The sequence below is a fragment of the Stenella coeruleoalba genome (genome assembly GCF_951394435.1).
Source record: "Stenella coeruleoalba genome assembly, chromosome: 2".
Classification (NCBI taxonomy): Eukaryota; Metazoa; Chordata; class Mammalia; order Artiodactyla; family Delphinidae; genus Stenella; species Stenella coeruleoalba.
In genome coordinates this window covers 31,947,566-31,968,161 of record NC_137147.1, presented here as the reverse complement: position 1 = coordinate 31,968,161, position 20,596 = coordinate 31,947,566, and the positions used below count along the sequence as shown (strand labels likewise).

The window sequence follows — 20,596 nt, the reverse complement described above, 5'->3', positions numbered from 1 at the left end:
CTGCTTTTCCTTTGGACTGAGACAATTCATACTGCTGTTTGAAGTAACTCTCTTCAGAAGGGGTGCATAGGCTTGAGTCAAGGCTTCATACATGGATTAAAGTCAGGCCTGGGTGTTATCCCTCAGGGGCATCCTTTATTAGGGTTGTAGATGGCAGCCTTCTTTATCTATTTACATAAAGCCTTGTTGGAGAAGGAGGTGTATATGGAATTTAAAAAGGAAGTGTAACATTATTTGGAATACCTGTTATAAACTAGGATAAATGAAATCCCATGGGTTAACTAAAATATAATAGGCCTATATCATAATGTATCATCAACCCTTCTGCTTCCCTGAAGGCAAATAGAAAAAAATCCTGAAAAGTCTTAATCCTTGCTTTTATTATTATTTTTTTAAGATACCGGTTCCTATTCTTCTTACGTTTTTGTCTGAGCTAGAGTGGATGGTGGGGTAATTAAGAGTTACAGCCCGTTCTCCGCTCAATCATTGTCAAGTGTAGCCAACAAATGTGGGCTCTGGGGTCACAGGTGTGTTGGGTGAGCCTTGATTAATTAGTCCGTTTTTGAGATTCGTGGCTGTGGAGTCAGAGCCAGGTCCTCAGGGGCTCATCCAGCCAAGCCCCGGGCCCTTGGCTCCCGCTGCTGCATTCCTTCTCTCTAGGTGGTGTATTTCTCCCTTTAAGACATGTGTTCTCTATTTTTTTTTCTTTTCTTTTCTTTTCTTTTTTCTTTTCGGTTAGTTGAACTTGCTCTGAGTCCGGTGGCAAAGGCAAAGCCAGACTCTGGTGTAGCAGCTCTGAGTCAACAGCCATCTATCTCCTCCTCTTTGCTCGAGCCTCCAAGGCAGGCAGCAGGGCAGAGCCACAGCAGTTTCTGAAAGCTCTGCCGAGCCTGACAGATCTCCAGGTGAGCCGGCGCTTGTCTCCTTGTCCCGTCGCAAGGATCTGGCGCCCGGATGCTGACGCCAATGGCAGCTTGCTTCGGGCCTTGGCATTTCCCCGGGGAGGAGTTGGAAAGCCGCTTATGTGCTTGTCTCTTCTCCTGGCAGTAGGGATTCAGTTGCTAGAATTCTTTCAACTTTGTATGTGATTATGGCTTCCTTACCGTAAAGTGCCTATTGTAACTAACTTATGGCTAAAGTTTTCACTTATGTCCTTGTTTTTGGTTTGTTTTTTGTAGGTGAATCTACCCAGGGCTGACTTCAGTGTTCTTACTTCTGGCTTTTAAATTTTTTCTTTTTAAAATAACTCGGACGGATGAAAGATGTGCCATGGCAGGATAGCACCAAAGAGCACCTCATTGTTTGCCGCGGCCTCCGCGGGACATGGCGTGTTCCTTCTGCTGGTGATTCTTAGCACCCTCCTTGGAGACGGACTTGCCTCAGGTGAGCCCCAGCCTGCCTCCTGTGTGTGGGAGGGAGAAGACTCAATACCATTGTTTCTCCTGAAGGCTGGGAGAAGGGATTCTTTGTGGAGCCGTTAGCAGGGGAGCAGAGAGTGGGGGCTTCTGTTCTGTTGGTACAGCAGGGAGCCAGCTGAGGGCGTGGGACTGGTGGCTGAGGTGCCTAGTGAGCCAGTGGGGGGCGGGGGTGTAGGAGCCTGCGGGGATGACGTGACCACTCCCCTCCCCTGGCTGTAGTCACGGGTGGGACGGAGGTGTAGGGTTCAGGGTGCAATGTGCAGGTACGGGTGCCGGCTTTGGAATCCACTGCCTGTTTTCAGAGCCCAGTCCTGCTACTTGCTGGCTCTGTGACCGAGAGCGAGTCTCTACTTCTGTAAGCCTCAGTTCCCTCACCTGTGCTAGATGGCAGAGTTGAGTAATTGACAGACCATGTGGCCCCCAAAGCCTAAAATATGTACGCTTTAAAATGTTTGACCCTTTATAGCAGAGGTTTGCCACCTTACCCCCAGCCCAGAACAGACAGTGCTCAGTAAGAATGCCTATGAATGGAGTGGCTGTCAGAGTAGGAAGGAAGGAAGGACTGACTGGTCAGAGCTAGGATGGACCTCAGAGGCTGTGCACTGGCCCAGGGCCTTAGGGCAGCTCACGGCAGTGCCTGGACCAGAACCTCGCCTAGTGCCTGGTGCGCTACCACCACCATCCTCTTCTAGGGCTCTGCTGGGGAAGCGGTCCTGGTATGTTACATGGCAGTATGAGGGCAGAGCATCTGCCTCCAGTGTCTGATGCCTTCAGCCTCTTTAGCTCCATTAAGCCATCCCCTGTACACCGCCACTCTCTCTTTTATGGGCTTCCCTCTTTCCTCCTCCCATTCCCCACCCCATTTTCCAGCTACCCACACCTTCCCAACTTTCCATTCAAGGTCTGAAATCAATTATCAGGGATCGATGCTTCCAGACTGGCTGAATAAAGGGATTATTATTTTCCAGTATGGAAAAATGTATCTGTAGTGTGGGCTCAGACCAGGATGGGAAAGTTGGCTCTGTTGTTTTCTTTCCCTCCCCCATCTGCAAAGAATCCTTCCTCCCAATGCCACCCCACTCTCTCTGCCCAGTCTTTTTTACTCTCCATAAAACAAACGTACTGGCACAGAGCAGGGTGCAGGCAGCGGAAGGGGTTTCATCATTACTTCGATCCAGTGCACCAAGTTACGATGTTTTTCCCTCTCTCTGGAGTGGCTTCTGGGGGAAGGAGGTACCCACACCTTGGCCTGAGACCCAGAGCACACCTGTACGGCTGTGCCCGCCCTGAGCAGCGTGCCAAGCAAGCTTGCCAAGAAACCAAGGCTCTCAGATACTCTGAAGTCGAGGAAAGGCAATTCAGGTCAGGCAAGGTCTCCTCTTCCTTTTCCTGCATTTCTTACCTGCTCCTGTAGCTTCCCCTGAATACCCATTCCAGAGGCCTTTTTAAATGAGGCGCTCGTTACCCAGTGAGCTCTAGTAGATATGCTCGTGTGTCTCGGCACATTCGCGACGGTGAGAATCCCACGGGACAGAGGTCAGTGGGCACCCTCGGTGAGGCGTTGGCCTGCACAGTCTCTGGTCATAAGTCCCACAGGCGCCTCTAGTCTTGGCCATAATTGCTCAGGTTTAGAAAAAAGAATCACGTATGAAGAGGCACTTGAGAGTTCTGGGGTAAAGTTCTGGGAAAAGTTACATATGTCATGTTCAAAGTTCAGTTTTCCATCCTGGTTCCTCTTATCTGCAGCTGGAGATGTGGAGTTATAACAGAGAAGTGGTTACGGAGGCATTGGGTTCAGCTTGCCCCTTGGTCATGCCTGTAGCAGAGATGGAGAGAGTTACTGATAAAGTTCCCTTTTTCAGGGTGGCAAAAGGAAGCATATCTTACTCTTCACACTTGGTCACAGCCTGCAGGGGAAGACCAGATTTCAAAATAAGATCTGTGCTCGCGCTACCCAGCTTGCTTTTCTTGGACTAGGGAGGAATTAGGATCCCAACTGTGTAGCAGCCTCTCCCAGATCTCTCTCCTTAAGAGATCTTAAGGTCACAGATCTCTTTACCTGTGACCTTAAGAAAGTTGCTGTGTGTGTGGCCTGAGGTGAATCACTTGCCCTCTCTGTGTGCCCTGTAAAACAGAAGCAAGATGCTTAAGGATGTTAGGTTGGTGTTGTGTAATAAAAATGATTGGAAGGCCCTTGACACAAAAATGCTCAGCGTAATTCCTAAATAACAGCAGCAGAGACGGTGTTTGACCTCCTGTGGAGTCATGTTGGGCAAGAGACTTCCTGTGGATGACGTCCTCTGCTGTCTTTAAAAAACGAAACTGGAGATGCAGAGTCACTTTTTGGGTTGGGGATGAGGGGTTGGGAGGAGGTGTCAAACTTGACCAGTTGAGGAAGGATTGAATACTTCCGGAATCCCTTTTGCCTTCCATGTTTGCATAGTTTGATGGTCTCAACCTAGCTCATGTAAAAAGCTTTTAATTTCCATTCTCTCCCTGTTCTGAGCATATTTATTGAAAAAAAACTTAGTATTTTACTTGTTTCTGATTTTTTTTTTTCCTTTAAGATGTTGCCACACACTCAGCGGCCATGTTAAACATCACACAAGCACCTAAGCAGGGAAGGCAGCCATTTGCATTTCCGTGTGGCAGAGGGAGAAAGCCAGGCACTTAGTGCTCACTGAAGATGGAAGATGTGGAGAGCTAGGCTCTCAGGGGATGATACGGCTTCAGCCGTTAGCACTGCGGTGGCAGAGAGAGATGTTGGCAGGTGGCCTGGCTCACCTCACGGTCTCTGAAGGGACCTGGAGTCAGAGGTAACATACACTGAACTGGGAAAAGCGAACAGGTAGGGAAACGATGCCTGTGAGCATCACTTGTGTGTCGGGCTCTGTGTCGTCACGTGTGAAGTTCTCAGAGTGCCTGTGAGCTACATGGTCATGTAACTGTTTGACAAGTGAGAAAACGAGGCAGAGTGAAGTTAGGTAACTTGGTCAGAGACACTGAGTCGTAGGTGGGGAAGCGGGCTTGGATTTGCGTGCAGTATGTCTGACTGTGTTGCCCGTGCTCTGCTGAGAACTGTACTACCTGTGCTGAGTGGCAGGCTTCTCTGAGACCTGTTTCTTGTGTTGCTCTGTTGGAGCACTCAGATCACCCTTCAGAGGGTAACTTTGACAGAGGAAGAGAGGCACCATCTGTTTTCTTCCCTGGATATAGGATGCAGGAGTCATCTCTGGGTTACCATATTTACCTCTGTGGTTGTTTCTGTTCTTATCTACAGTGGCCCTTGGTGGTTTGGGTCCTAGTTTAGGCACAAGGTTTGCCAAGGCAGTTCTATTCTTGGAAAGGAACAATAGGGACCACAGCGAATTGTTTGCTAAATGCGGCTGTAGTTCCCAAAACATCCGCAGAGCATCTTCCTGTCAGCTGCTGGCGTCGTGATGTAATCTCTCCATGGTGTAATTACCTGTGACTATAAAAAGACTGGGGATTGTGGTAGGAGGCTGGATGGGTCATTACAGAGCTTGCTGAACCCTGGCGTCATGAAAAGACATTGAGAAATTACCCTCTGCAGGCTGATTGTTGTGCCATGTTTAGACCATTGCCAACGCATGGTACGAGCTTTGCACTGTAACTTTCGAACAAAAGAAGACAGGAGTCCACCAGACCGAACACCTTAGTGGCTCTCATCTGGGTGAAAGCCCTCATTAGACACAGATTCCACCTACCAAACAGAGGTGCCCCACTACCCTATCCTTAACTGCAAGCTTAGAGGTTATCCTTACCTGCCCAACTCTTTCCACAAAAGGGGGTCACAGGGCGCTTAAAAAGAACAAAAGAAAAGGGCTTCCCTGGTGGCGCAGTGGTTGAGAGTCCGCCTGCCGATGCAGGGGACACGGGTTCGTGCCCCGGTCCCGGGAAGATCCCACATGCCGCGGAGCGGCTGGGCCCGTGAGCCATGGCCGCTGAGCCTGCGCGTCCGGAGCCTGTGCTCCGCAACGGGAGAGGCCACAACAGTGAGAGGCCCGCGTACCGCAAAAAAAAAACAAAACAAAAAAAACCAACTAGGGTTAGTGCTCAGAGTCTTTAATTATTCTAGGTATGTTTTCAGATGAATTCTTTGACCACCTCTTACCCACTGGAGGTTCCTTTCTTCTGCGTCACCCCAGCAGCATGAGCCTGCGAGGATGTGAGCAGCCCTCCCATCCCAGGTGGCTGGTACTGGTGTAGCTGGCTGCCTGGACTGGGGCCAGATCAGGAGTGACCTTGGCCCGCCTCGTGTTTAGCTCTGGGGCCCGGAGGGACAGCAGTGTTTAGAGACAACTTTGCCATGGTGTGGTGTGACTGAGGGGGGCGCTGGCCGCTGGTTTCTCCCAGCCCTGTTCACCCAGTGCACCTTCAGCCAACCTGAAGCGTGAACTCTGAATTCACTGGAAGATGAGGGTGAACACTGCCTCTACGCCTAGCTGCCTGTATTACCTTGGATAATCTTCCAGACGACATTGTCGATGTTCCCTAGAACAGGGAAGACACTAGATAATCTTACTTATTAATACACTGTTGTGAGGATTAAATAAGATAGTATATATAAAGCACTTAGGACATTGACTGGCATACAAAGAAGTAATTCCTAGGTTTGAAGACCAGATTCTAGCACCAGTCGATACCAGTCTACACTTACGACACCAAAGCTGATTAGCTCAGGTTGGAAGGAGCTCCTTGTTTCTTCCGTGTGTCTTGGATTCTCTTGGATTCAGTTCAGTACATCCTGAGCAGAGTTAGACACGTACTGCATGAGTTCTTCATAGTTCACAGGTTCCTAATTCTCAAATGCCACATGTTGGCATCTCACGCATGAAGCCATGCAGAAAAGAGGGGCCGTGGCCCTTTGCGCTATTTGTGCTGAGGGGTCAGCTAGGACATCTCACAGCCAGCCCTTCCCTTCCGTGAGGCTGTCTTGTTGGCATCTCAGAGCTGGGATTCCTCGAAGCTACTATTTGTTAGGAACTTTCAGAGTTTTTTTGAAATCTTAAAAATCTGAGGATGCCAAGGGTCTGTTCTTTTAAAGAGGTATTTCATTTCATCAGCACTGTGATGTATGATGGAAGGATTACATTTGAAAGAATTCCTAAACACATCCGTGAGAATGCAACATTAGAATTGAAAATTAAGAGCTCTCTTCTCGTCTCTCCATTTTGGTAGTCCTTTTGCCTCCTCCTACTTAGCTATATTTGACAGCATTTCTGCTTGTAAGAAGCCTTTTCCTTCCTAGATTCACTTGCTTCCCCAGAGACAAGGTTTTCCCCTTGCTTAACTTCTTTAACTTGTTAGCTTTGCCAGTAGCCAAATCTTTTAAAAGTACAACTGTTTAATCATTCAAAATTCTGGGAAGTAGTGCAGGGAACACAAACAGATCCTCATCAAGGTTTATTCTTTGCAAAGCGTTTTTTCTTTTCAAATTCACAAAAGTATTTTAGGTGTTTCGACCAAGGAGGGGAAATGTGTTTCAGGAAGTTATGGCCAAGTACTCCCTCAGGATTATAAAATAATTCTGCTCTAGCCTTTGTTATTCTGAGTAACTAGTGACACTTCATGAAATACAATGGGCCCGACGATCAGTTCTTCACGTGCAGTAGACACATGTCTCCCTGGGAGAGGGCGGGACCTGTGTGTTTATTGTCACTGGCTGGAGTACTGACAGCTCAGCCTTGTTGACTCTGGCAATGGTGGGAGGCACAAGAGAATGTCGCTGGGATTGTCACACACCAGACAAGGACTGAGTGGGCGTGGGGAGTCACCTGTCAGTATTTGCCGAGCACTGATCTTGGCACAGCAAGGTACGGGGGCCGACCGGAGAGAAGCCTTGGATGTTTCTGCTTCCCGGTTGGTCTCATTACTTTGGAGGCCAGATTGCAGAGGACCCAGGGGTGTCTTGAGTCAGTGCAGCCCCACTCGGGCTCCTGAAAACCATGCACGGTCTCCCCGAATTGCTAATTAATGGTCCAGGAAGTTAGGTGGTGACATCAGTAGGTTGTGTGGCCCTCTGCTTTCTACCTGTCACACAGTAGACCCCGTCAGTCTCTGATCTTTGAGTCTTCTGTACACGAGCCACTTGATCTTAGTTCGTGTTCTTTGTTCTTGGTTTTGTAAGTGTTTGCATATAAGCTCGTTGAGGGCAGAGCCAGTCCTTTGTACTTTGTTATAACCAGGCCAGTGATCATCCCAGAGGGGGGTCACTCCTGGCAGGATTGTGCAGGCTCATGGCCTGTCCTGTGCGTGAGGATAAGCAGGACGAGTCCGCGGCCCTGCGAGCGGCAGCAGCCTGATCTGTGGTTCCCCGTGAGATTCTGTCCACAACCTTCTTGGGAGTGGAGGAGGATGTGAAAGTGTCTTCATGCCTCAGGGGATGCAGGTGGTGGGGCTCTTCTGAGAGGAAGGGAGTGGGACTGGGCCGGCTGCCCAGAAGAGTTTATCACAGAGTGCGCCGACTTTCAGCCCGAGTGAGGATCTTTGAACCCAGCGTGGGTCCCTTTAGGTGATGAAGAGGGAGGAAAGGAAGGCTTTCATTACCTACGTACGGGGAATGAAGTCATGTGGAAGAATGCATGTGAGAACTGTGCTGGCTCTAAAAATGTACTGGCATTGGAGGGGGGGGAAAGTCAGCTTGCATGGGTGTGGCTTCCCTTCCCCACCCACAGCTCCCTCTACCTCTGTCCCTAAAGTCAAGGCTAAGGGGACTCCTCATTCCCCTTCCCTGAACACTAGCACAGTCAAGCCTATCCTCACGCTGTTCTTTGAGTGGCTAGATTCCTGTGGCTGGAATCCCAGCCTCCCCTCCCTCCTGTACTTCACTTCATCCTTTAAGATCAAATTCAAAGTTACCTCCTCTGAGACACCACCCATCCCCTTACCACTAGAATTAATAGGGTCTGCAGGAAGGAGAGTAGGCTATGTGTGTATTTGCTGAATGGAATTCTCAGGAGCTCTTTGGTCTCAGTCCTTTCTCTTGGGAGGATGTCAGAGAGTTTTTCCTATGAACGGGATTCCAACTCCTAGAATCTTAACTGTTTTTGATTATTTGAAGGGATTGGGCAGCTCGTTAAGACTTCAGCTTTGGGGAACCTGAACTCTTAGTTCTGCAGATCATGACACACAAGCCCTATATGGACTTGTTCCAAACCCTAATGACCAGGGTTGCTCTGGGACAGATTGGGTTTGGTGTTTTCATAAGCGGCATCAGCTCGTTTAGCAAATGTGTGTTGATATAAGGCGGGCAGGGAGGACAGCAGGAGATGGGTAGTGCCGTGAAGGGCTTCCTGGGGCCAAGTACTGGACTGGCTCTTGTTGGAAGTTATCACATCTAGTTGGTCCTCACAGTCAGCCTGTGAGAGGTGGGCGGTTGCAGCCAGGAACAGTACTTTATACCAGGAGGGATGCAGACGGGATGGTTCAGACTCTGATTTATCCACAGTTATTTGCTGAGCGCCTGCTGAGTGCTGCGACTGTGCCAGCTCCAGTCTGTGAGATACTTGCTGTGATCAGGGAAGTCATTGCTGCACTGGGATACACACGGGCAGGGGTCCTGATTCAGATAGGGGTGGTCGTAGAAGGCCTCTCTGAGGGAGAGGAGTGTACACCGAGACCTGGAGGCAAGTAGGGGGACAAGATGACATAGTAAGGTTAAGAATGCAGTCTTGGGGCTTCCCTGGGAGAGTCCGCCTGCCGATGCAGGGGACACGGGTTTGTGCCCCGGTCCGGGAAGATTCCACATGCCGCGGAGCGGCTGGGCCCATGAGCCATGGCCACTGAGCCTGTGTGTCCGGAGCCTGTGCTCCGCAACGGGAGAGGCCACAGCAGTGAGAGGCCCGCGTACCACCAAAAAAAAAAAAAAAAAAAATGCAGTCTCTTGGACCAAGCAGGCTGGTTTGAATCCTAATTCTGCCACTAACATGTTGTCTAATTTTGAGCAAGTTTCTCAGTGTCCCTCAGTTTTCATAGGTGTGAGATTGGGATAACATACTTAACGTATAGGGTTGTGGTGTTACCGTCGTTATGTTACTCTCTGTCACCTCAGCCAGCACGTTGGGGGCAGTCTGGAGGGAGGAGAGGGAGAGAGTTAGCTTCGCGTCTGCTGTGCTCACCTTGGCTCTTCCTTCCTTTGGAACTTGCAGTGTCACTTCTGTTGAAACTTTGGAAGTCCAATATGCTCTGTTCTCTAAACTGGTTTTCCTCTTACCCTGCTGGATAAGTGAGTGGTCTCTTCTACTTTGGTGGAGTATGTTTTTTTGTTGTTGTTGTTTTTTAATTTATTAATTTATTTATTTTCGGCTGCATTGGGTCTTCGTGGCTGCATGCGGGCTTTCTCTAGTTCCAGCGAGCGGGGACTACTCCTCCATACGGTGCACGGGCTCTAGGCACGCGGGCTTCAGTAGTTGTGGCTCGCGGGCTCTCGAGTGCAGGCTCAGTAGTTGTGGTGCACAGGCTTAGTTGCTCTGCCGCATGTGGGATCTTCCGGGTCCAGGGCTCAAAGCTGTGTCCCCTGCATTGGCGGGCAGATTCTTAACCACTGTGCCACCAGCGATGTCCCTGGTGGAGTATGTTTGGAAGCTGGGGTTTCAGAAAAGAAAAATGAAGTCTGTCCTTAGCCTCAGAGTTCAGAGATGGGGCTGAACATCACCAGAAGCCCAGTTTGGGGGAAGCTCCCAGGGGGTAAGATGCTGGTGGAGGCAGGTAGGTGCCCTTCCTAGCTGGCTTTCAGAGCTGTGGAGGGGTAGGGGGCGTGGAGGAGGAACAAGCTTGATGTGAAAGATCAAAGGGTTAAAGAAAAAAGCAAACACCAGTTAATGGATTAAGGGTTGAATGAGTCTAAACAGGGAAATAAGGAGGGCTGGCAGAAGGTGTTGATTTTGGTACAAGTTGTGGAGAAGATGGGGATGAGAAGAATGGGCTTCTGTTTGCCTGTGGGAACAGGAAGTGACTGGCTCAGTGAGGCTGCCCCTCCAGGGCGTCACTCAGCACAGGCCCTTCATCCTCTTACCTCAGCCCAGCCAACCCGTGGGGGGCGTGCCTGACAAGGATGGCTTATTGCAGCCAGTCTGATGCACTGCACAGGGTCCCCATGTGGACCTCTGCGTCAGGAATTCCATGGGGAAGTTCCTAATGCTCAGGAAGGGAGGAGAGAGGAGCAGCTGGCCACCGGCATGTGCGTGTATCCAGGACCCCTCAGCTGGGGTCAGGCCGCAGTGACTGGAGCTGTTGCGGTGAGGACTCTCTGTGATTTGATGTGTTCAGGGTGCAGAGAACCGCTGTGCCTTCCGGCAGAGATGTGTCTCCAGTTTGGCCACGTGGCATGTGGGGATCTTAGTTCCTCCACCAGAGATCAAAACTGTGTCCCCTGCAGGGGAAGCATGGAGTCTTAACCACTGGACCGCCAGGGAGTCCCAGTGTCTCGAGTTTCTTGAGAGAGGCTTTCAGCAGAGGAACCCGTTCTCCACGCTGTGGTTCTTAGCTTTGCAGTCCGTCTCAGTGACAATTTGTCAGGCACTTGAGAAACTTGGCAGTCGGTTTCAGTAACAGAAATTCTGTTAACCAGTAATGGCAGACCCTGGCCCTGCAGGAATAATTAAGAGTGTGAACGATAGGATTAGGTGAGATAATATATGTAAAAGTTCTGGGTAAATAATAAAAGTCTATTCCAATGGAAAGGATTATTATAGTGCTCTTTTTTTTTTTTTTTTTTTTTTAAAGAGAGTATCTCTTTTCTGAATTGCTCAAAGCACTTGGTTAATACTAACCAGTTGATCCTTCATCCATCCCTGGGCAGGAGGCTGGCATATGATAGCCCCCTTTGTGCAGGAGATCAAACTAAAGTTTCCAAGAGAGCCCCAAATCTTGAGTCTGAAGCTCAAATCTATGGAGTCTAAAGCTTGGACCTCCAGATGTGAGAATGCCTCACTCCTGAGAATAGAGAAAGTGAGAGGAGAAATGGAGGGATCTTTAAAAAAGTCTTTTTTTTCACAGACATGGTCATGTCAGACAAGGTTGTTGTAGTCAGGAATTTTAGAGGCCTAGAAATCTGACGTCCATTTTCCTCTGGGGGCTTCCCCTCTAGCCCAGAGTCACTACGAGGAATGAGGGCCTGGTATAAGCTAGAGAAGCAGAAGGCTAATTACGGCAGGTTTGGACACGGGTCCTGTTCTATTTAGGCTGTGGTTGGCGATACCTGAGGCACCAGATTCTGCACCACGGTACCTGCTCCCTGACACATACCAGCGGAAACCCACTCACCACCCCAATGTGACCCAGTGTGTCAGGGCACCCACAACAGGTGCCCATTGTATTCTGCAGGCCCCATGGTAAAGCCCCACGGAGGCAGGATCAGGCAACTCCCTGAGTGTCTGACCCAGGCCAGTTTTCCCGCAGAACAAGTACTGCAGCCTCCATGGGGCAGGATGGCATCTGGGCAGATCAGAGTCATGTCAACTCTCCAGTCAGGAAGAGGCCTGGGCCCTTTGGTCCACCGTCGTCCCTTCTGAAGTCTGGTCTCAGCAGTGTAGAGCTGGCGAAGGGAGGTTCCGTTTTGTTCACATTACTAGGTCAGGCCCTTCAGGGTCCTCGAGACCTTTCTCCCCAAGTCTGTGCTTTCCAGCCTCTGGTCACAGCTTCAAGGACAGGTTGTGTACTTTCTTGTACAAGGCCTTGAACCTTGGAAACGGGGGAAGAGGATGCTGAGTTGGGAAGCTCCTCCTGCCTCCAGTGGCAGCTCCGTGGGCTCTTGGGCTTGAAGTTCAGGTCATTCAGCTGTGCCAGTTAAGTCACCTACTTGTGAGAGAAGCAACAGGCTGAAGCATGTACGTTCTAAGCACCATTAGGTGTCAAGTTTGAGTGTGCGTTAGAATCCCCTGGAGGGCCCAGATTGCTGGGCCCTACCTCCACCTCCAGTTTGCATCAGGATTTCTCCTGAGTTCTTACAGGCTACTGCTGATGGTCTGGGGACCACACTTTGAGAATCACCAGTTTACAATGGGGCTGAACAAGCCCACTTAACCCTTCCAGAGCAAATTTGATAAGGTGGAGACAGAGGGCTGGAGAGGTCGTGAACCTCTGGGGAGAGAGGAAGTTCAGAAATAGAATGCTGCAGGTGGACGAGCCTAACTTGAAAACTGAGAAAAGGTTAAATGATTAAGGGAGGTGCTGGCAGGCCTCTTGTTACCTTCACCAGCTGGTTCTGGTCCTTGCTGACTATCCAGCAGAGAGGGAGGAACCAGGCCTGGTGCAGCCCTGGAGGCATCACCTTGGGCATCTCCTCCCTCCACTTCTTCTTCTGCCCTCTCAGGCAGCGGTGAGCTCCGAAAGTCTGCATTTTAGAAAGTCTTGCCCCAGCTTGGGATCTGTGGTATGAAGAGCAGGGCCCTGAGCTGGGGTCCCGGGCCTCAGCCCCTGTACTGCCTCTAATGAGCAGTAACTGAAGGCCCCTCACTTTGCTCAGTGGTGAGGTAAGGGTTGGACCAGCGCTCCAGGGCCCTTTGAGCTTAGATACTGCATATTCTTTAATGCCTTCTCTGACAGCTTCCTCTGCAGGGTCAGGAACTTCTGCTTGCTTGTTACATGTTTTTTTTTTTTTTTGTGGTACGCGGGCCTCTCAACTGTTGTGGCCTCTCCCGTTGTGGAGCACAGGCTCCGGACGCGCAGGCTCAGCGGCCATGGCTCACAGGCGCAGCCACTCTGCGGCATGTGGGATCTTCCTGGACCGGGGCATGAACCCATGTCCCCTGCATCGGCAGGCGGACTTTCAACCACTGCGCCACCAAGGAAGCCCTGTTTTTTAGTTTTTAATGTGTGTGAAAACTTCCATTGACACGCAGTACTGAACCAGAATCCCATCTGGAAAGTGAAACTAGAGAAGTTTGGAAATTGGAGTAACTTTTCTTTTTAGAGAGCCTCTGGGCTCTACAGTTATGCTGCTTCCATAAAACTGTCCACAGAGGAATGACTTAGCATCCTTGTTGGGTGCTGATCCCTTTACTCCAGATCATCACACTTGTCGACTGCAGTGTTTCCCAGGCTGTCTGATCAGTTCTTATTTCCAGGTGCTCCTGCATTCCGCGCTGCCTGGCACAGTGCTCATGGTAGGCCTGTGAAAATCTTTGCTGGTGGATGGAATAGAGGGGTGTGTATCCATGTGCCTCTTTTCCTTTCCTTTGATTTCTCCCTGCTTAACTTCGTGTGATAGTCCTTTTGCCCTCCTCTCTCTTCCTCCTCTGTGCTCATTTTAACTACTCTGCTCTGACAGAGCTAGCCGTTGATGTTTGTACGTTGTGTGTGTAGGGGTTGGGGTGTGCCTGGGGAGGTCACAAAGGCCCTACATACGCCATCTGTGTGAGGGGCACATCCAGAGCTCCCCAGTCTTCTTCTTTCCTTCTCTCTTTTGCCCACTTGGTCTGGGGTAGCTGTGAGTTACAGAATGTTTTTGCCATCCTAGGGGAGTTTGCTATTCTTCAGATTGAATTTGACCCCGTTTACAGCCTTTATTTCCTGCTGTTTGTATTGGCAGACTAAAGGACTCCTGGCCTGGAGAAAATTAGCACATCCTGCCTCAGAACCATTGTGTGACCCTGTCTCTCCAGCCTCTTTCTGAAGGGGCAAATGAGAGATTTCCCAGCCTTGGCTAATCGTCACTTAGCCCCTCTGATCCTGCGTGGGTGGCTTTCAGGCAGCTCAAACACTGAGTAGCCTGAGGTCTGCTTTGAAACAGGGAAAGACTGAGGTTGATTTAATTCATTTTAAGTGAAATCACCAGCCTTTTGATGATTCCATTAATTTCCTCCCTTTTGAATACCCTCATGTTAGCAGTAATTGGAAATCCTGACTGTGTTTCTCATTTCCCCCCACTCCCCTGCTTTAATCTGAGGCAGCTGGATACTGCACGCTGCTTTTTCATTTACTGGAAGAGCAGTTTGAGGATGATTTTAACGACCGGCTTTGACAGTACTTCCAGAAGCTGAGACTGTCGCTGTTCTTCAGTTTACACCCACTCGGGGGCCTAAGGCTCACTCACCTTGCTCCTATAAAACTCTACTTAGTTCTTGGTGTGCAGGTGGGAAGGGCTCACTGTGAGAATGCTCTCTTGTCCCAAGTTCTGTATGCAGGCTTTTCATCACTCAACATTTACAGACCTCCTGGGTGTGCCAGGCACGGTCTAGTTACTGAGTGTTTCCCTGCCCCTCCTCCCTGCCCTGGTGGAAGCACAGAGGCCTGAGTAGCTGAGGTTCCAGCAGGCAGACCGTGGGAATTGTCTCTAAGGCTTTCTCTGTGTGTTTTTATGGTAGGAATGCCTGTTTCAGTGTTTTTCCTTTCTTGGCTCTAAAGAGGAATAAATAATATGAACCACCTCCTGAGATCAGAGAAATAATGGGTAGCAATAGCTGTAACAGCGTACTACTGTTGGCAACTGACAGGAGGTAAAGCACTTTCTTGTATATCATGTCATACTGGTGTCTTCACAGTAACTTATCACAGCCAGTAAAGGGTAAAGCTGGATTTGAACCCAGGTCCTCCCTTTGCAAATGAAATAAATGCTTTTTGTACTACACTGTGTGTGTGTGTGTGTGTGTGTGTGTGTGTGTGTGTGTGTTTCACACTGACTTTCCCATGCCATTGTCTTTAGGATTATTTCAACCACTGAAGTGTTAAGAAGCTATTATGTATGCACTGGGCCCTCTGCCAGAAACTGAGGTCCTCATAGTCTAATTGGGGAGAAAGATAAGACAGAATACATCTTGAGTGGTTCAGGTACTGAGTGCTATTAGAAAGAAGAGAATTAACCCTGACGTCATCCAGGAAGGCTTCCAGAGAGCTGAGACTTAACGCTGGGCCTGGTGGGAAGGCAGGATCCAAACCAAGGGAGAGCTGGAAAGGGGAGTTTGGTATTTGGCCACCTAGGACTCTGGGATACAGAAAAGGTGGTGAGGTTTGAGTCCTTTATCAGACTAGAGAACTAACATCCTCTGGGGTGATGCTTTTCGGACTTTACTGTGCTTTTAAAATCAGATTCGCATACCCCATGCCCACAAAGAACCATTCAGTCAGTCTGGAGTGCAGCCCAGCAATATGCATTCTTTAAAAGTTTTAAAATAATATCAGTCTCCCAGCCCTTCAGTTGTCTTTCCTGAACAGAAGAAAGCAAGGGTGCAGGTTTCATTTGTTCCCTTCCAGAGGCAGAAGCTATTTAACACACTGTTGCACGTCGTGAGAGTGGCCTACCCTCTGAGAAACACTGTATTCCAAGGAAATGCCCTCCATGTTGCAGGAAGCATGAGGGGCTGGGGATCTGGGTTTTGACACCATAGAGAGCCCACTCCTGAGGACTAAGTGTTTAGGATAAACTAAGGAGGAAAGGGAGGAGTGGTATTAAATGATGTAAGTGAAGTTGACTCTGACAGTGGCTGGGTCCGTCTGGCTGCTGTCTTGAATTGAAGGCAGGTGGTGGGGCCATTGAGGCTGAGGACCTTCAAAACAGTACATGCTCAGTTACTGCATGTGCCTCTGACTTTTAAGAAAAGCATTTTTACAGATGCTGTTTGGTATCTTAGCTTTCAGATGAGTTTTGGGGGTGGGAGCAGTCAAGGGTCAGTCAGTGGGTAGGTGGAGGAAACTTCTTTGGGATTGAGGGTCATATACATTGAGAGCCCTGAAAGAGGTAATCCAGTGTCTTCCATAGGAGTGGGCAGTCTTGGTGAATCTTAAGATTTCTGTCTGTATTTGGGGACCAAATGGGACCTAGGGTGGTTGTGAAGAATCAGAAAACTTACCAAGTTACTAAATACCCCGTTAAGAAGTGACATGCCTGGGCTTCCCTGGTGGCGCAGCGGTTGAGAGTCTGCCTGCCGATGCAGGGGACGCGGGTTCGTGCCCCAGTCCGGGAGGATCCCACGTGCCGCGGAGCGGCTGGGCCCGTGAGCCATGGCTGCTGGGCCTGCGCGTCTGGAGCCTGTGCTCCGCAGCGAGAGAGGCCGCAGCGGTGAGAAGCCCGTGTACCGCAAAAAAAAAAAAAAAAAGAGAAATGACGTGCCTGAGTTTTGGGGTGTTGTGAAATACCTGTAGTAAATGTGCAATATGTTTCAGGTAGTAACCACTTTCAATCTATTATCCCATTCTTAGTTTTTCAATGAAAATTTTCAGACATTAAAAAAATACAGAGACTTCAGACTATACTACAAAGCTACAGTTATCAAGACGGTATGGTACTGGCACAAAAACAGAAAGATAGATCAGTGGAACAGGATAGAAAGCCCAGAGATAAACCCACGCACATATGGTCACCTTATCTTTGACAAAGGAGGCAGAAATGTACAGTGGAGAAAGGACAGCCTATTCAATAAGTGGTGCTGGGAAAACTGGACAGCTACATGTAAAAGTATGAAATTAGATCACTCCCTAACACCATACACAAAAATAAGCTCAAAATGGATTAAAGACCTAAATGTAAGACCAGAAACTATCAAACTCTTAGAGGAAAACATAGGCAGAACACTCTATGGCATAAATCACAGCAAGGTCCTTTTTGACCCACCTCCTAGAGAAATGGAAATAAAAACAAGAGTAAACAAATGAGACCTAATGAAACTTAAAAGCTTTTGCGCAGCAAAGGAAACCATAAAGAAGACCAAAAGACAACCCTCAGAATGGGAGAAAATATTTGCAAATGAAGCAACTGACAAAGGATTGATCTCCAAAATTTATAAGCAGCTCATGCAGCTTAATAACAAAAAAACAAACAACCCAATCCAAAAATGGGCAGAAGACCTACATAGACATTTCTCCAAAGAAGATATACAGAGTGCCAACAAACACATGAAAGAATGCTCAACATCACTAATCATGAGAGAAATGCAAATCAAAACTACAATGAGATATCATCTCACACCAGTCAGAATGGCCATCATCAAGAAATCTAGAAACAATAAATGCTGGAGAGGGTGTGGAGAAAAGGGAACCCTCTTACACTGTTGGTGGGAATGTAAATTGATACAGCCACTGTGGAGAACAGTATGGAGGTTCCTTAAAAAGCTACAAATAGAACTACCATATGACCCAGCAATCCCACTACTGGGCATATACCCTGAGAAAACCATAATTCAAAAAGAGTCATGTACCAAAATGTTCATTGCAGCTCTATTTACAATAGCCCAGAGATGGAAACAACCTAAGTGTCCATCATCGGATGAATGGATAAAGAAGATGTGGCACATACATACAATGGAATATTACTCAGCCATAAAAAGAGACGAAATTGAGCTATTTGTAATGAGGTGGATAGACCTAGAGTCTGTCATACAGAGTGAAGTAAGTCAGAAAGAGAGAGACAAATACCGTATGCTAACACATATATATGGAATCTAAGAAAAAAAAATGTCATGAAAAACCTAGGGGTGAAACAGGAATAAAGACACAGACTTACTAGAGAATGGACTTGAGGCTATGGGGAGGGGAAAGGGTAAACGGTGACAAAGCGATAAAGAGGCATGGACATATATACACTACCAAACGTAAGGTAGATAGCTAGTGGGAAGCAGCCGCATAGCACAGGGAGATCAGCTCGGTGCTTTGGGACCGCCTGGAGGGGTGGGATAGGGAGGGTGGGAGGGAGGGAGACGCAAGCGGGAAGAGATATGGGAACATATGTATATATATAACTGATTCATTTTGTTGTGAAGCTGAAACTAACATACCATTGTAAAGCAATTATACTCCAATAAAGATGTTAAAAAAAAAAAAAAGAAAAAAAAAAAGGAAAAAAAAATACTAGACATAAATCAACTATATAATTCAGCCATTCTACTCTTAAGTATCTATCCAAGAGAAATGAAAGCGTATGTCAATTTGAATAATTTATATGAATACTCATATATTTATTTGTAATTATCAAACACTGGAAACTGCCCAAATGTTCATTAACAGGTGAATGGAGGGAAAAAAACTGTGGTGTATGCAATAAAACACCCCTCAGCAATAAAAAGGAATGAACTATTATTACACACTATGACATGAATGAATCTCAAAATAATTATGTTGAGTGAAAGAAATCAGACAAAAAATAGAGTACATAATGTACAATCCAATTATATAAAAGTCTAGAAAATGCAATTGCTAGTAACAGAAAACAGACCTGAGGTTGGAGATGGGAGGTGCAGGGAGAGTCAGGAAAAAGGGGTTGCAAAGGAGTAAACTTTGCTGTTTATTTGTGGTGATAGTTTCATGGAGATATATACATATATCTCAAAACATATCAAATTGTACACTTTAACTGTACATTTTTTGTATGTCAATTATACCTCAATAAAGCTATTTTTAAAACGTAAAAAAAAAAAAATAAAAATAAAAAAAAAAAATACAGAGACTAACATAGCTGGGTACTTACCACCCAGATTTAATATTTTGCCATGTTTGCTTCAGATCTTTTTCTCCAGAGATATAGCCAGTATGCTAAATCAATGTGTATCCTTCCAACCGTGCCTCTGTTTTTACATACTTACACATGTATTTACATGCATTTTTTTTTAAGGGCCCTCAGTCTGTGGAGGTTGAGTTTTAGTGGGGTGTGTGGGGTTTTTTTTGTATTTTTTATATAACGTGTACAAGTTTTACATATTTATACATGCATCCCTAAGCGATATAGGATATCATTTTATTTATTTATTTTTACATCTTTATTGGAGTATAATTGCTTTACAGTGGTGTGTTATTTTCTGCTTTATAACAAAGTGAATCAGTTATACATATACATATGTTCCCATATCTCTTCCCTCTTGCGTCTCCCTCCCTCCCACCCTCCCTATCCCACCCCTCTAGGTGGTCACAGAGCACCCAGCTGATCTCCCTGTGCTATGCGGCTGCTTCCCACTAGCTATCTATTTTACGTTTGGTAGTGTAAATATGTCCATGCCACTCTCTCACTTTGTCACAGCTTACCCTTCCTCCTCCCCATATCCTCAAGTCCATTCTCTAGTAGGTCTGTGTCTTTATTCCTGTCCTACCCCTAGATTCTTCATGACATTTTTTTTTCTTAAATTCCATATATATGTGTTAGCATACGGTATTTGTCTTTCTCTTTCTGACTTACTTCACTCTGTATGACAGACTCTAGGTCCATCCACCTCATTACAAATAGCTCAATTTCGTTTCTTTTTATAGCTGAGTAATATTCCATTGTGTATATGTGCCACATCTTCTTTATCCATTCATCCGATGATGGACACTTAGGTTGTTTCCATCTCCTGACTATTGTATCATTTTATGTTTTAAAATGCATGTTATCTTCTGTAGCCTCCTTTTTTCGTTCAACATTGTTTTTGAAATTTAGCCACGTTGATACATTTGTTTTACCTACAGTATAGCGTTATTCCATTGTGTTAATATGCCAGAATATTTGTAACCATTCTCTCATTAATGGACATACAGGTGACTTCAGTTCTTCATCGTTAGGAACGTACTGCAGGGAACATCCTTGTACATGTGTATTAAATATGTATACAAGATTTCTCTGGCATATACATGTGGCAGTGGAGTTGCTGGATTATTAGAAATGTACAACTTCAGCTTTCTATATATTGCCAAGTAGGTCTCCAGAGTAGTTGTATGAGTTTTCACCACTAGTGATACATACGAAAATTCTTAGTTCTCCACATGCTTTGCAACAGCTGGTATTGTTAGATGTTAATTTCTGCCAATCTGATGGATATAAAATGGAATCTCTCCGTGGCTTGAATTTTGTATTTTCCTTGACTGTCTTCTCCCAGTTTGCAGATTATTTTAACTTTCTCTATGGCAGTGGTTCTCAAGGGTCGTTGGGGTCTTTTCAGGAGGCTGACAAGGTTGAAACTATTTTCATATTAATACTAAGATGCTATTTGCCTTTTTGCACTCATTCTTTCGCAGGTGTGTCGTGGAGTTCCAGAGGCTACATGACATGTGTTGACACAATCACTCTGATGTTTATTATTGTTTTTATTTACTTTTAAATTTTTATTTATTTGTTTGTTTATGGCTGCGTTGGGTCTTCGTTGCTGCGCGAGGGCTTTTTCTAGTTGCGGTGAGTGGGGGCTACTCTTCGTTGTGGTGCATGGGCTTCTCATTGCAGTGGTTTCTCTTGCTGTGGAGCACGGGCTTTAGGCGCACGG

The 20,596-nt window shown here is 47.2% G+C and overlaps 1 protein-coding gene across 4 annotated transcripts in view; it reads left to right on the top strand.

Annotated features, from left to right (window-relative positions):
• SUSD6 (sushi domain containing 6) overlaps window positions 1–20,596 on the top strand; it is a 95,792-nt gene that overhangs the window by 41,787 nt on the left and 33,409 nt on the right. For 2 of the 4 annotated variants that reach the window (XM_079912151.1, XM_079912152.1), the window contains exon 2: window positions 1,179–1,383. In XM_079912151.1, coding sequence (XP_079768277.1) covers window positions 1,263–1,383 — 121 coding nt within the window. In that variant the 5' untranslated portion in view covers window positions 1,179–1,262. Of the gene's footprint in view, window positions 1–739; window positions 906–1,178; window positions 1,384–20,596 lie in introns of all 4 variants that reach the window. The other 2 variants (XM_079912154.1, XM_079912153.1) reach the window with 2 other exon arrangements.